General features: G+C 40.1%; 1 protein-coding gene across 1 annotated transcript in view; it reads right to left on the minus strand.

The window, feature by feature from the left end:
* Positions 1-1,376: 1,376 nt before the first annotated feature.
* RAI2 (retinoic acid induced 2) overlaps positions 1,377-12,826 on the minus strand; it is a 120,177-nt gene continuing 108,727 nt past the window's right edge. The window contains exon 2 of the mRNA XM_073615176.1: positions 1,377-3,837. Within this exon, the coding sequence (XP_073471277.1) occupies positions 2,041-3,726 (1,686 nt within the window). The 5' untranslated portion in view covers positions 3,727-3,837 and the 3' untranslated portion in view covers positions 1,377-2,040. The remainder of the gene's footprint in view (positions 3,838-12,826) is intronic.

The raw sequence follows: 12,826 nt of genomic DNA on the forward strand, positions 1-12,826 counted from the left end.
GTTTTTTATTTTTAATAAATTTGCAAAGATTTCAAACTTCTTTTTATGTTGTCATTATTGGGTATTGTGTGTAGAATTTTGAGGAATTTCTTGTGAATACTTTCCGGATGCACTGTATTTGTAAATAATTTAGAAAACCATTTATCATTTTCTTTCCACTTCACAATTATGTGCCACTTTATGTTGGTCTATCACATAAAATCCCAATAAAATACATTTACATTTTTGGTTGTAACATGACAAAATGTGGAAAATTTCAAGGGGTATGAATACTTTTTCAAGGCACTGTATGCTCTCTACAGTGTGAGTCTGTGGCTGGCCAGTCCTGATTGGTGCTGTGTCAGTCACATGACAAAAAAAAAAAGTTTCAGAAGAGCAATTCAATTTAGATTATAAATATCAAATAACGGTTTTACAGCTTTCTATACTGTACATCTTTATTGAACATCAGATGTGTATTTTTTGTGCATTAATATAGTGTAGGCAGAGTCAAAGATGTATGACACTAGTCTTCATTTTGTTCAGATGGCACCTGCATCCAAGGCTCTTTTTTACTGTATAGGTATTAGTAGTTACATTTGATACATTTAGTAAGGATTTATATTAAAACTAAGCATTTTTGTGAGTTTCCTAGTGAATTTATTCAGCATACTATATCCCATCCCCGTAGTGTTTAGCAATAGGAAGACATGGAGGGGAGTATTAATTACCACTGTGTATATGCCCAGATGTGTGACTCTATAGTCATGTGGGCTGCAGAGTTAAGAAAAAGGAGGAATTGAAGAGCTTAGAAGGGAACTGAAATTGAGCGTGCTTCATAGAGGACACCACCTTGTCTACACAATCACAACTTGCAGTGGGGGGACACAGAGAAAATGGGAGGGACAGCTGAAGGCAGGATCAACCAGGTATATTTCACTCTACACAAAACACATGCTTGAGTCTCTTTGTGAGTATGTACACTGTTATATAGCATGTAATGAGAGTTTTTTTTCATAGTCTGGATTTAATGACATTTTAATGCAATGTGAAGCCATCAAGAATTGTGAATGAGCCACTACTCAAACTTTAGTTATACCAAGAACTCATTGACACAGGGGTTACATAGCTGTACATCCGTGGAGGGCCGTGTTTACCCACACGGTGCATCCCTGTTAAGGCAGTTCCATTGATGTCAATTGGGATGCAACATCTGCACAGATGTTGCTTCTAATTTGACATTCATGTAGGTGCACAGCCCTGAACGCATCCTGGATCCCCAAACTCAATGGTTGTTGGTGTATTTCATAATTGCAGACAAATCAAAGTCCTGAACTGAATGTGACCAATTTTTTGAGTAAGATCCACAACAGACACAGGTAAAGTAAATCATTGACACGTACAAGCATTTATTTTAAATATGCAGTGTTGCTATTATTATTAAATACAGCATATAGGGAAATCTTGGCAGTAAAACCATTCTGGCCAGCCCAGCACTCTAGTAAAAGCTGCATAAAATGTGTGATCTCCTTAAAAATAGGTTGTTTTAGGGCCTTTGCCAATGCATGTGACAAAAATGTCCCAGTTCACTGACTATTTACATTTTCATGGTTACCCATTGTTTCCCATCTCACATATAATAAATTACAAAGTTATTTTAAAGGCAAATGGATCAACTTGGTAATTAATTGCTGTCCCATATGTATCATCATTATAAACTGTTATGTGTCAGTTTAAAAAAAGGCTAAGTGATCTTTGTATTCCAATTTTTCAAAGCAAATACTTCCATTTCTACATCCATAATTTGTTGTGATTTCGAAAAGTTGTTTTGCAGTAATATTTTCCTAGGCGTAGAGTCGGTTAATCCAGTTCCTGTCTGCTACAGCCCCACACACAGCAGTTCTTGGATCTACCTCTAGATCACAAGGTGCCCTGTGCAGGGCTGTAGAATGCAGGGCCAGTAAATCAGGACACTGGTGTGATGTTTCAATATCACCTTCCAGTCAAACCCAACAAATGGACAACTTCTAATTGGTTTTAACCTCTCCAATGAGGCAGATCCTATTTCCTTGGAAAGAAAGCAGCTAGTCTTTGCTTTTTGATTGGGAGTATGTGTATTTCTTGTGAATTCACTTTCTTTAATTTAACACTTCTGTTCTTTACTGGTTTCCTTAATGCATCAGCATTCTCCTTTACGTCTGCCTGAGTCTTCACATCATAGCCCTGCACAGTAGAGTCTTGTGGTAAATCTTTCTTAAAAGAAAAGTTTTTTGTAGACACACCAGAAAGCCCTTTGATTTTGCCACAGAATATGGCAGGCACAGCATCTTTTACAGAAACAATGACTTTTGCTTTTTGGGAGCTACTCACAAGTTCTATGTTGTTGGTGGATTTGGGCTCATAGCTACCTCTGTTGCTTTGTTCAGAAGACCATTTCTGCTGTCTTATAAGTTCACTAGAATTAGTGCAGATGACGCGGGTATCTTTCTGCGTCAGCTCATGATGCGCAAGGCTTGGATTTAGTGTTGTAGGGGTAGGAAATTTTTTACCAGTGGAAGGGCTTGAAGAGTCACCAAGTTGCCCGTACGACACAGAAGTTCCATTCTGAGCACTTGTAGTATTAACGCATCTTTTGTAAACTGGGAATGAAAGATCTAAAACACCTTCTTCCTCCACTGCTTGGTTATTCATACTAATCACATCATTGCTTTTCACCAGTGTTTCGGTTTTTAACGAAAGATCCAGCGCTTCGTTTTCATTGTTCATTTTGATGACAGAGTGCCGATGAAATTGTGCAAGTTCTGGCTTTCCTGTGGATTCAAAAGGCTTAATGTCTTCTTTTTCCATTGGGGTCTGTGTGCTTTTGCAACTCTTTGGGATTTCTACTGTTGTTTTTTGATGGTTTGCATTCTCTGGACATTCAGTGTGTGGCACTGGTATGGGGATTGGAATTGGTAAAGGTATTGGCACTGGCAAAGGGACTATAACTGGATACGGTACCAGGAGAGTGGCAGGAGGAACTAGTGGTGATAAAGGCGAGCTAAAGGCTTGCGGTGGAACAGTGTGGACATTGGTAGAGGCGTAATCTGAAGATATATGACACGGGGAAGGTGTGCCTAGATTGTTTGGCGACGGAAAGAAATCTTGCAGCACAGCTGAAAAACCTGGATTTTGAAAAACAGGTGGCAGAACTGTTTCTTGCACTGGGCTAGAAGTCTTTTCATCAAGAATTTGGGGTTGACCAACTGTAGCAGCAGTTCCAGGAAAAAGATGGTTTTGAATTGTAGCGCCAGGACATGACGATCCTTGTGGCAATACCAGAGGAGAGTTCAAGTGCTGAAAAACGTGTTGCTCCAAAAGCACAGGCAATGGGACAGGCCCTTGTGTGGTGATAACATATGGTGGGCTGCTGTTGCTAGTACCTATTTGAGATGGTGTACTACCTGCAACTTGCCAGTGTATTGGAAGCACAACAGGGCTTTCTCCAAGACAAATAGGCTGAAGTACAGTTGCAGCCACTTTTAGTGCTACTCCACTCTGGGAATCGGAAGAGGGGCCAAGAACAGGGGCTGCTGGAACAGTTACTAGAGGAGAAAGAGCTTTTTTCATAAGACCAGATGGATTAATATTCCAAGCTTCCGCAGTAATAAGCTGGGCAACCCCATTCTCAAGTTTGTTTGGGATAGAAGAAGGGGTGCTATTCAAGTCAACCTGTAGTTCTGGTGTTTCCTTATAGAGTTCCTCCATCTTTGAAGCAAATTGTTTTGGGCCACGTATTACTTGCTTTTACATGACCTGGTTGAATTTACTGGCCACATAACCTGTGCAGCAGCATACATACAATAGCATCTTAAAGGCCTGGAAAGAAAAAGAGAAAAAAAAAAGTAGGATTAAACTTTAGCTATTTTACATGGCTAATCTCTCAAGAATCTACTGATGTGGTTTAAATGAATTCACATGACAAAGTAAGATGATGCTATAAAACTCTTCAATCGTTGCAGGAATCCTAAAGGAGCAACTAGGAATCAACTTTCAATCATGAAGCAAAGCATCTGTCTCAGAAGCTTTGATGAAAGCAGCCACTCCCCAAATTACAGGCTACATATCAGTTCTGAGGTAGTAAAGTTTTGCCAGTTCAATTCACTGTGCTCGAAGTGACTAGTATATTACCCATGAGTCAGGGATTTCCGATTAAAGGACATCTGTGGGCTGTCATTATAAACATCCTTCAGAAAATGCCCACTCACAGGTGTTTTTTGACTTCAATAATTTGTCACTAACCCAGTATGCAAGAAGTAAAATCAAAACTCCACATCTGCAGTTTTTTTTCCTGGATCAGATAGTACTAAAGCTAAAGAATCAACATGGCAACCAGGCAGCTAGCATTTCCATAATGACTAGGTTTCACATGACAGATTTACTTAACAGGTTAAGGGACACTACTCTATATCTGCATATTAACATTGCAATTATATCCTTTGCATTTAAAAGTATGAACAGTAAGCACTGTCTTGACCGCACACAATAATAAATGTAATTAGATCAAAAGCGCTTCCAACAAGAAGTACTGATGAAACTGAAAAGAATGATTTACATGGGCTGCCATACTTATTTCTTTCTGAAAGTAGAGGCTGTCCAGATGTCATACTGATCCTCAGATTTCAGTACTTTCTAAATTACTGTCTTAAAGTATGTATGCAGATAAGAAGCTTTGACTTCACGTGCTGCGTACATATCCTGGATCAGTGTCTCTCATGACAGGTATCCTTTAATGCGAATTAGAAAGAAAACTTCATCATTGATAACAGTATTCTATGTTCCATGGTGTTCCACACCATGGAGATAAATAAAAAAGAAAATCCTGAACTATACTATATAGGTCATAAACTTCCTAATGATCAGATCCAGAAAAAATACAGAGACGGCTTATTGTTTAAGGGAATATGATGGTACAAAAAGTGTGAAAAACATCATGTGATTACCAGTTTGAGTACAGTAAGCCAAGGTCTGATTGTAGTGTGATTATGCAGTTATTGAAGTGTGTAGTTATGCTTGCTTGTGTGTGATTTTACATTTTATTTTCCTCTTTCTTTCTGCCTCCCTATGACAGAGAGCTACTCTGAGATGGAGAGGAAGAGGATCATAATTCCTACCTCATCCAATCAGAGAATGCCTTGTATGCACTGAAAAGAAGGCTTGCATGTCTGGAAAGGTGTAAAAGTGAGCAACACTATGTTTAGTGTAGGACATACTCACTGGAAGAGAACAGCACAAAATGTTTAGCACAAGCTACTGCAGTCATTTGCAGCATCCCCAAGGGCCTTCCGTGTAGTGTGGGATTTTGTTTGCATTAGATCTCTTACTTGTACCTTGTCCCCAATACACACATGACTCCTCAGTATCCATACCAGCCCCTCCAATATACTCTAGCCAGTTTTACACCAGTAGAGTATATGCATTATCCAACATTGCCCATTTGGTGGTGTATATGCATGAACCCATCAGGCACCAGTCTGCGGTATATGGGCATTAATCTTTCAGAGATAGGCCACCAAAAAAAAGAAGAAAGCAGTAAAGCGGTAACCCTCCTGTCCCCTAGTTTACAAGCTGTAACTCAGTGAACTGTCTATAATGTATTGTGATCTACTTCAAAAGCATGTGCACCAACCTCTCAGTGGTAAATATTTAGTATGTGTGTATTGGATCCTCTGAGCCCCAGCTCAGGTGTGACAACCCTGTGGCACCCATTACTTTATGCACATGTAATAACCCCTAAGACCAAAGCCAAAATGCATCAGGCACATTTCTCTACATCTATATTCACCTGTATGGCTATGACCAGTTTATTTTTTTGCTAACTATGGAAATATCAGTAAGCACCATTTGTGAATTAAGATTAACTGTTCTTCCAACTTTCATACCCTTCACATTCCTCTCCTGCACATAATGCCTGCTGTTATAACTCCTGTCTGGAGTCCTCTAATGCTGCACTTACTGCCAATTGTTATACCCTCAACTCTTCCGTACTCCTCCCCTATACACATTTCTCCCCTGTATATACCCTCTGCACATTTGTCTTGCATATACAGTACTTCCTGCTGCAATGCACTGCACAGTTTTCCTACATATATTGCACCCCTAGCATAAACTCCATATTTCTCTCCTGTACATATTGCCTCCTGTCCTCTTCTGTACATGCCACTTGCTGTCATACCCTCCATAAGTTTCTCCTGCACATGCTGTCTGCTGTCATACCTTCTGAACTCTTTCTACACATACTGCTACCCGTTATTCCTCCATGCAAGCCTGTATATACTACCCTCTGTCACACCCAATGCACCTCTTTTGCTCATACTGCCTACTGTTACACCCTTCACTCTCCTTTCATGCTCATACTGCCCCCTATCATACCCTCCACACTGGTCACCTGTACATACTCTGCCTTCTGTCATTCCCTCCGCAATCCTCTCCTGCCAAAATTGCCTGCTGTTAGATCCCCCCCACTACCAAATGTCAAATCCTCTGTATTTGTCTTCTGCATTTACTACCTATGCACTTGTTTAGCATTGTTTGTAATATTGCCACTTTTATATAAATAGTAAAATATTTATAGATATATATATATATAAAATGTATAATGTGAAAATATTAAAATATAATTCACCCAATACCATCTGCTTTGTGATCTGTAGTTACAGAGACAGGTCTATTCTAAATGGAAAGGTCTGCCTGCTGTAGTCTTCATGATGTAATAATAGGAGAAACCAGGCATCCAAATTATTACCAAGGATTAAAGACTTGGCGTGTGATGCCTAAAATGTTGGCTCACGTGCCATACAGACTTCTGGGGATAAAAGGAAAGCCATATACAAACAGAAAAACATGTATACAATGGATATAAAAAGTCTACACACCCCTGTTAAAATGTCAGGTTTCTGTGATGTAAAAAAATGAGACAAAGATAAATCATTTCAGCACCTTTTCCACCTAAAGGCCACTTTCACACTGAGTGTTACAGGTGTTTTAGCGCTAAAAATAGCACCTGCAACCTCTACTGTCACTCCAGTGTGAAAGCCCGAGTGCTTTCACACTGGAGTGGTGCGCTTGCGGGATGTTAAAAAAAAGTCCTGCAAGCAGCATCTTTGAGATGGTTTAGGAGTGGTGCATACACCGCTCCTCCATTGGCAGCGGCGATACATGGGCGCTATTAACCCCTTCTTTGGCTGCTAGCAGGGGTTAAAACAGCGGTAAAGCGCTGCTAAAACTAGCAGCACTTTTCCGCCGATGCCCTTACCGCCCCAGTGTGAAAGTGGCCTTAATGTAACCTATAAACTGTATAACTCAATTGAAAAACAAACAAATATTTTAGAGAGGGAAGTAATAATAAAAAAACGAAAATAATGTGGTTGCATAAGTGTGCACACCCTCTTATAACGGGATGTACAGTGAGGGTAAAAAAAGTATTTAATCCCCTGCTGATTTTGTACGTTCTTCTTGAGACACTCCTTTGTTGCCTTGGTCATGTGTTTTGGGTCATTGTCATACTGGAATACCCATCTAGGACCCATTTTCAATGCCCTGGCTGAGGGAAAGAGGTTCCTCCTCTTCCCAAGATTTGATGGTACATGGCCCTGTCCATCGTCCCTTTGATGCGGTGACATTGTCCTGTCCCCTTAGCAGAAAAACACCCCGAAAGCATAACGTTTCCACCTCCATGTTTGAAGGTGGGGATGGTGTTCTTGGGGTCATAGGCAGCATTCCTCCTCCTCCAAACACGGCGAGTTGAGTTGATGCCAAAGAGCTCGATTTCGGTCTCATCTGACCACAATTTTTTCATCCAGTTCTCCTGTGGAGTTTGCTAATGAACATCTGTACATGTGCTTTCAGGGGGACCTTGCGGGTGCTGTGGGATTTCAGTCCTTCATGGCGTAATGTGTTACCTATTTTTTTCTTGGTGACTATGGTCCCAGCTGCCTTGAGATCATTGACAAGATTCTCCCGTGTAGTTCTGGGCTGATTCCTCATCTTTCTCATGATCATTGAAACTCCGCGAGGTGATATTTTACGTGGAGCCCCAGACCGAGGGAGATTGACAGTTATTTTGTGTTTCTTCCATTTGCGAATAATCACACCAACTGTTGTCACTCTCTCACCAAGCTGCTTGGCGATGGTCTTGTAGCCCATTCCGGCCTTGTGTTAGGGCTACAATCTTGTCCCTGACATCCTTGAACAGCTCTTTGGTCTTGGCCATGGTGGAGAGTTTGGAATCTAAATTGATTGCTTCTGTGGACAGGTGTCTTTTATACAGGTAACAAGCTGAGATTAGGAGCACTCCCTTTAAGGAAGTGCTCCTAATCTCAGCTCCATACCTGTATAGAAGAAACCTGGCAGCCAGAAATCTTGCTGATTGATAGGGGATCAAATACTTATTCCACTCACTCATTAAAATGCAAATCAATTTATAACTTTTGTGAAATGCGTTTTTCTGGTATTTTTTGTCATTGTTCTGTCTCTCACTGTTAAAATAAACCTACCATTAAAATTATAGACTGATCATTTCTTTGTCAGTAGGCAAACATACAAAATTACTTTTTTCCCTCACTGTAGCTGTGTTCAGAATTAAGTAATCACATTCAAGCTCATGTTAAATAGGAGTCAGTACACACCTGCCATCATTTAAAGTGCCTCTGATTAACCCCAAATAACGTTCAGCTGTTCTAGTAATTCTTTCCTGACACAGTCTTAGTCGCATCCTACAGCCAAAGCCATGGTCCAAAACATCAGAGGGATCTCATTGTTAAAAGGTATCAGTCAGAAGAAGGGTACAAAATAATTTCCAAGGCATTAGATATACCCTGGAACACAGTGAAGACGGTCATCATCAAGTGGGGAAAAAATGGCACAACAGTGACATTACCAAGAACTGGACGTCCCACCAAAATTGATGAAAAGACTAGAAGAAAACTGGTCAGGGAGGCTGCAAAGAGGCCTACAGAAACATTAAAAGGAGCTAAAAGAATATACAAGTACTGGCTGTGTGGTACATGTGACAACACTCTCCCATATTCTTCATATGTCTGGGCTAAGGGGTAGAGTGGCAAAACGAAAAACATCCAAGCCCAGCTACATTTTTTAAAAACACATCTGAAGTCTCTCAAAAGCATCTGGGAAAATGTGTTATGGTCTGATGAAACCAAGGTTGAACGTTTTGGCCATAATTCCAAAAGATATGTTTGGTGCAAAAACAACACTGCACATCACCACAAGAACACCATACTCACAGTGAAGCATGATGGTGGCAGCATCATGCTTTGGGGCTGTTTTTTGTCAGTTGGACCTTAGTCAAGGTAGAGGGAATTATGAACAGATCCAAATACCAGTCAATATTGGCACAAAACCTTCACTCATCTTTCAGCATGGCAATGACCCAAAGCATACATCCAAATCAACAAAGGAATGGCTTCACCACAAGAAGATTAAAGTTTTGGAAATGCCCAGCCAGAGCCCAGACCTGAATCCAATTGAAAATCTGTGGGGTGATCTAAAGAGGGCTTTGCACAGAAGATGCCCGAGCAATCTGACAGATTTGGAGTGTTTTTACAAAGAAGAGTGGGCAAATAATGGCCAAGTCAAGATGTGCCATGTTGATAGACTCATACCCAAAAACACTGCTGTAATAAAATCAAAAGGTGCTTCAACAAAGTATTAGTTTAAGGGTGTGCACACTTATGCAACCATATTATAATTGTTTTTTATTTTTACTTCCCTCCACCTAAAAGATTTAAGCTTGTTGTTCAACAGAGTTGCACAGTTTATAGGTCACATTAAAGATGGAAAGAGTTCTGAAATGATTTATCTTTGTCTCATTTGTTTACATTACAGAAACCTGACATTTTATATGTACAACCCCAATTCTAAAAAAAAGTTGGGATGCTGTGTAAAATCTACATAAAAACAGAATGCAATGATTTCCAAATCTCATAAAACTATATTTTAATCACAATAGAAAATATAAAGCATATCAAATGTTTAAACTGAGAAAATGTACAATTTTAAGAAAAAAATAAGGTAATTGTGAAATTGATGGCAGCATCATGCCTCAAAAGAGTTGAGCATCAACATAAACTTGCAAAGACTTTAAATATATCATCATCTACAGCACATAATATCATCAAAAAATTCTCAGAATCTGAAGAAACCTCTGTGCGCAAGGCCAAAATGCAATATTGGATACCTGTGATCTAAGGCCCTCAGGCGGCACTGCATTAAAAGCAGGCATGATTCTGTGATGGACATCACTGCATGGACTCACGAATACTTTCAAATATCGCTGTCTGTTAACACAGTTTGCCGTGCCATCCAAAAATGCGAGTTAAAGCTCTATCATGCAAAGACGGAGCCATATCTCAACATGATCCATAAATGCTGGACTCATCTCTGGGCCAAACCTCATTTACAATTGTCTGTTGCAAAGTGAAAAACTGTTCTATGGTCAGACAAATCGAACATTTTACATTCTTTTTAGCAATCATGGGCACTGCATCTGCCTGCATCTTTGATGGTATGGAGATGTATTAGTGTGTATGGAATGGGGAGCTTGCACATCTGGAAAGGCACCATCAATGCTTAAAGAGACATATCCAGGTTTCAGAGCAGCATGTGCTCCCATCCAGGTGATGTCTTTTTTAGCGAAGGTCTTGCATATTTCAGCAAAACAATGCTAAACTGCATACTGCATCTATGACAACAGCATGGCTTTGTAGTAGAAGAGTCTGGGTGCTTAACTGGAATCTAAATTGATTGCTTCTGTGGACAGGTGTCTTTTATACAGGTAACAAGCTGAGATTAGGAGCACTCCCTTTAAGGGAGTGCTCCTAATCTCAGCTCGATACCTGTATAGAAGAAACCTGAGGTGATCGACCCCTTACTCCGATCTGTGATCCAGCGAGTCTCATAGACTCGCTGATCACAGAGCGCGCAGGCCGCTCGGGCACGAGACTACATCAATAGACATAGCCCTGGCAAAGCAGGTCCGCGCTGTAGCCGTCATTCGGCTATAGCTCGGATCTGAACTGGTTAAAGAATCAGATTGCGATTCTACCCCCTCACGATCTGAACAAAAGCATTTTGCCGATTCAGTGCAGAGTTCTCTGCTCACAGCTGACAGCTGTCGAAAAAGAAAAAACAGGCAGCCTGCCAAGTTTATGACAACATCGCTTAGATGGAAATAAAGAGAAACATTGTAACATCTAGGCTGGCCATACATGGTCGAATTTAGAAAGAATTTTCTTTTGAAAATCAGAAAATTTGTGAGTTATGTGATTCGATGGTGCCACCATTGATTTCAAAATTCGACCAACCAAGCCTTCATTTTCACCTCATGTTGCTACAGAAAATAATTTTCGTGACTAGGAATCTTCTTTTCTTTCCGGGAATCTTCTTTTCTTGCACATGCGCATTTCTTTTTTGATTACATTTCTCACGCGGTTCTCCCATCATTGATTAGAAAATTAGTTTTTCAAAAAAATTCCAACATCTCCGATTACTCAAATTCGATGGCCGCATGAAAATCAGCTGCTGCTGCAGCCCACTAATGGTGCGAAATACGAATGAAAATTCTTAGATAAGATTTTCAAAAGATCAAAGGAATGAACTTTGGTCTGTAAATGATGAGGGAAGTTTACCACTTTTTCTGAAATTTGTTGCTGACAAGTTAAAATCTGTATTTTTTGCTAGAAAATTACTTAGAACCCCCAAACATATATAGTTGTCCTCATAAGTTTACATACCCTGGCAGAATTTATGATTTCTTAGCCATTTTTCAGAGAATATGAATGATAACACAAAAACATTTATTTCACTCATGTTAGTGTTTGGCTGAAGCCATTTATTATCAATCAACTGTGTTTAGTCTTTTTAAATCATAATGACAACAGAAATTACCCAAATGACCCTGATCAAAAGTTTACATACCCTGTTGATTTTGGCCTGATCACATGCACACAAGTTGACACAAAGGGGTTTGAATGGCTATTAAAGGTAACCATCCTCATCTGTGATCTGTTTGCTTGTAATTAGTGTGTGTGTATGGACTCCTGACAGACCCTTGCATCTTCCATCCAGTGCTGCACTGACATTTCTGAGTCATGGGGAAAGCAAAAAAATTGTCAAAGGATCTGCGGGAAAAGGTAGTTGAACTGTATAAAACAGGGATATAAAAGGATATCCAAGGAATTGAGAATGCCAATCAGCAGTGTTCAAACTCTAATCAAGAAGTGGAAAATAAGGAGTTCTGTTGAAACCAAACCACGGTCAGGTAGACCAACTAGGGTTTAAAACCACAACTGCCAGGAAACTGTTCGGGATGCAAAGAAAAACCCAGAAATAACTTCAGGTGAAATACAGGACTCTCTAAAAACGTGGTGAGGCTGTTTCACAATAAGGAGGCACTTGAAGAAAGATGGGCTGCATGGTCGAGTCGCAAGAAGAAAGCCTTTACTAAGCAAATGCCACAAAGTATCCTGCTTACAATATGCCAAACAGCACAGAGACAAGCCTCAAACCTTCTGGCACAAAGTCATTTGGAGAGACCAAAATTGAGCTTTTGGCCACAATCATAAACGCTATATTTGGAAAGGAGTCAACAAGACCTATAATGAAAGGTACACCATTCCTACTGTGAAACAGGTAGGTGAACTGCTGATGTTTTGGGGATGTGTGAGCTACAAAGGCACAGGAAATTTGGTCAAAATTAATGGCAAGATGAATGCAGTATGTTATCAAAAGATACTGGAGGAACATTTGCATTTATCAGCCAGGAAGCTGCGAATGGGACATACTTGGACAT

Source organism: Aquarana catesbeiana, linkage group LG02 (genome assembly GCF_042186555.1).
Source record: "Aquarana catesbeiana isolate 2022-GZ linkage group LG02, ASM4218655v1, whole genome shotgun sequence".
Classification (NCBI taxonomy): Eukaryota; Metazoa; Chordata; class Amphibia; order Anura; family Ranidae; genus Aquarana; species Aquarana catesbeiana.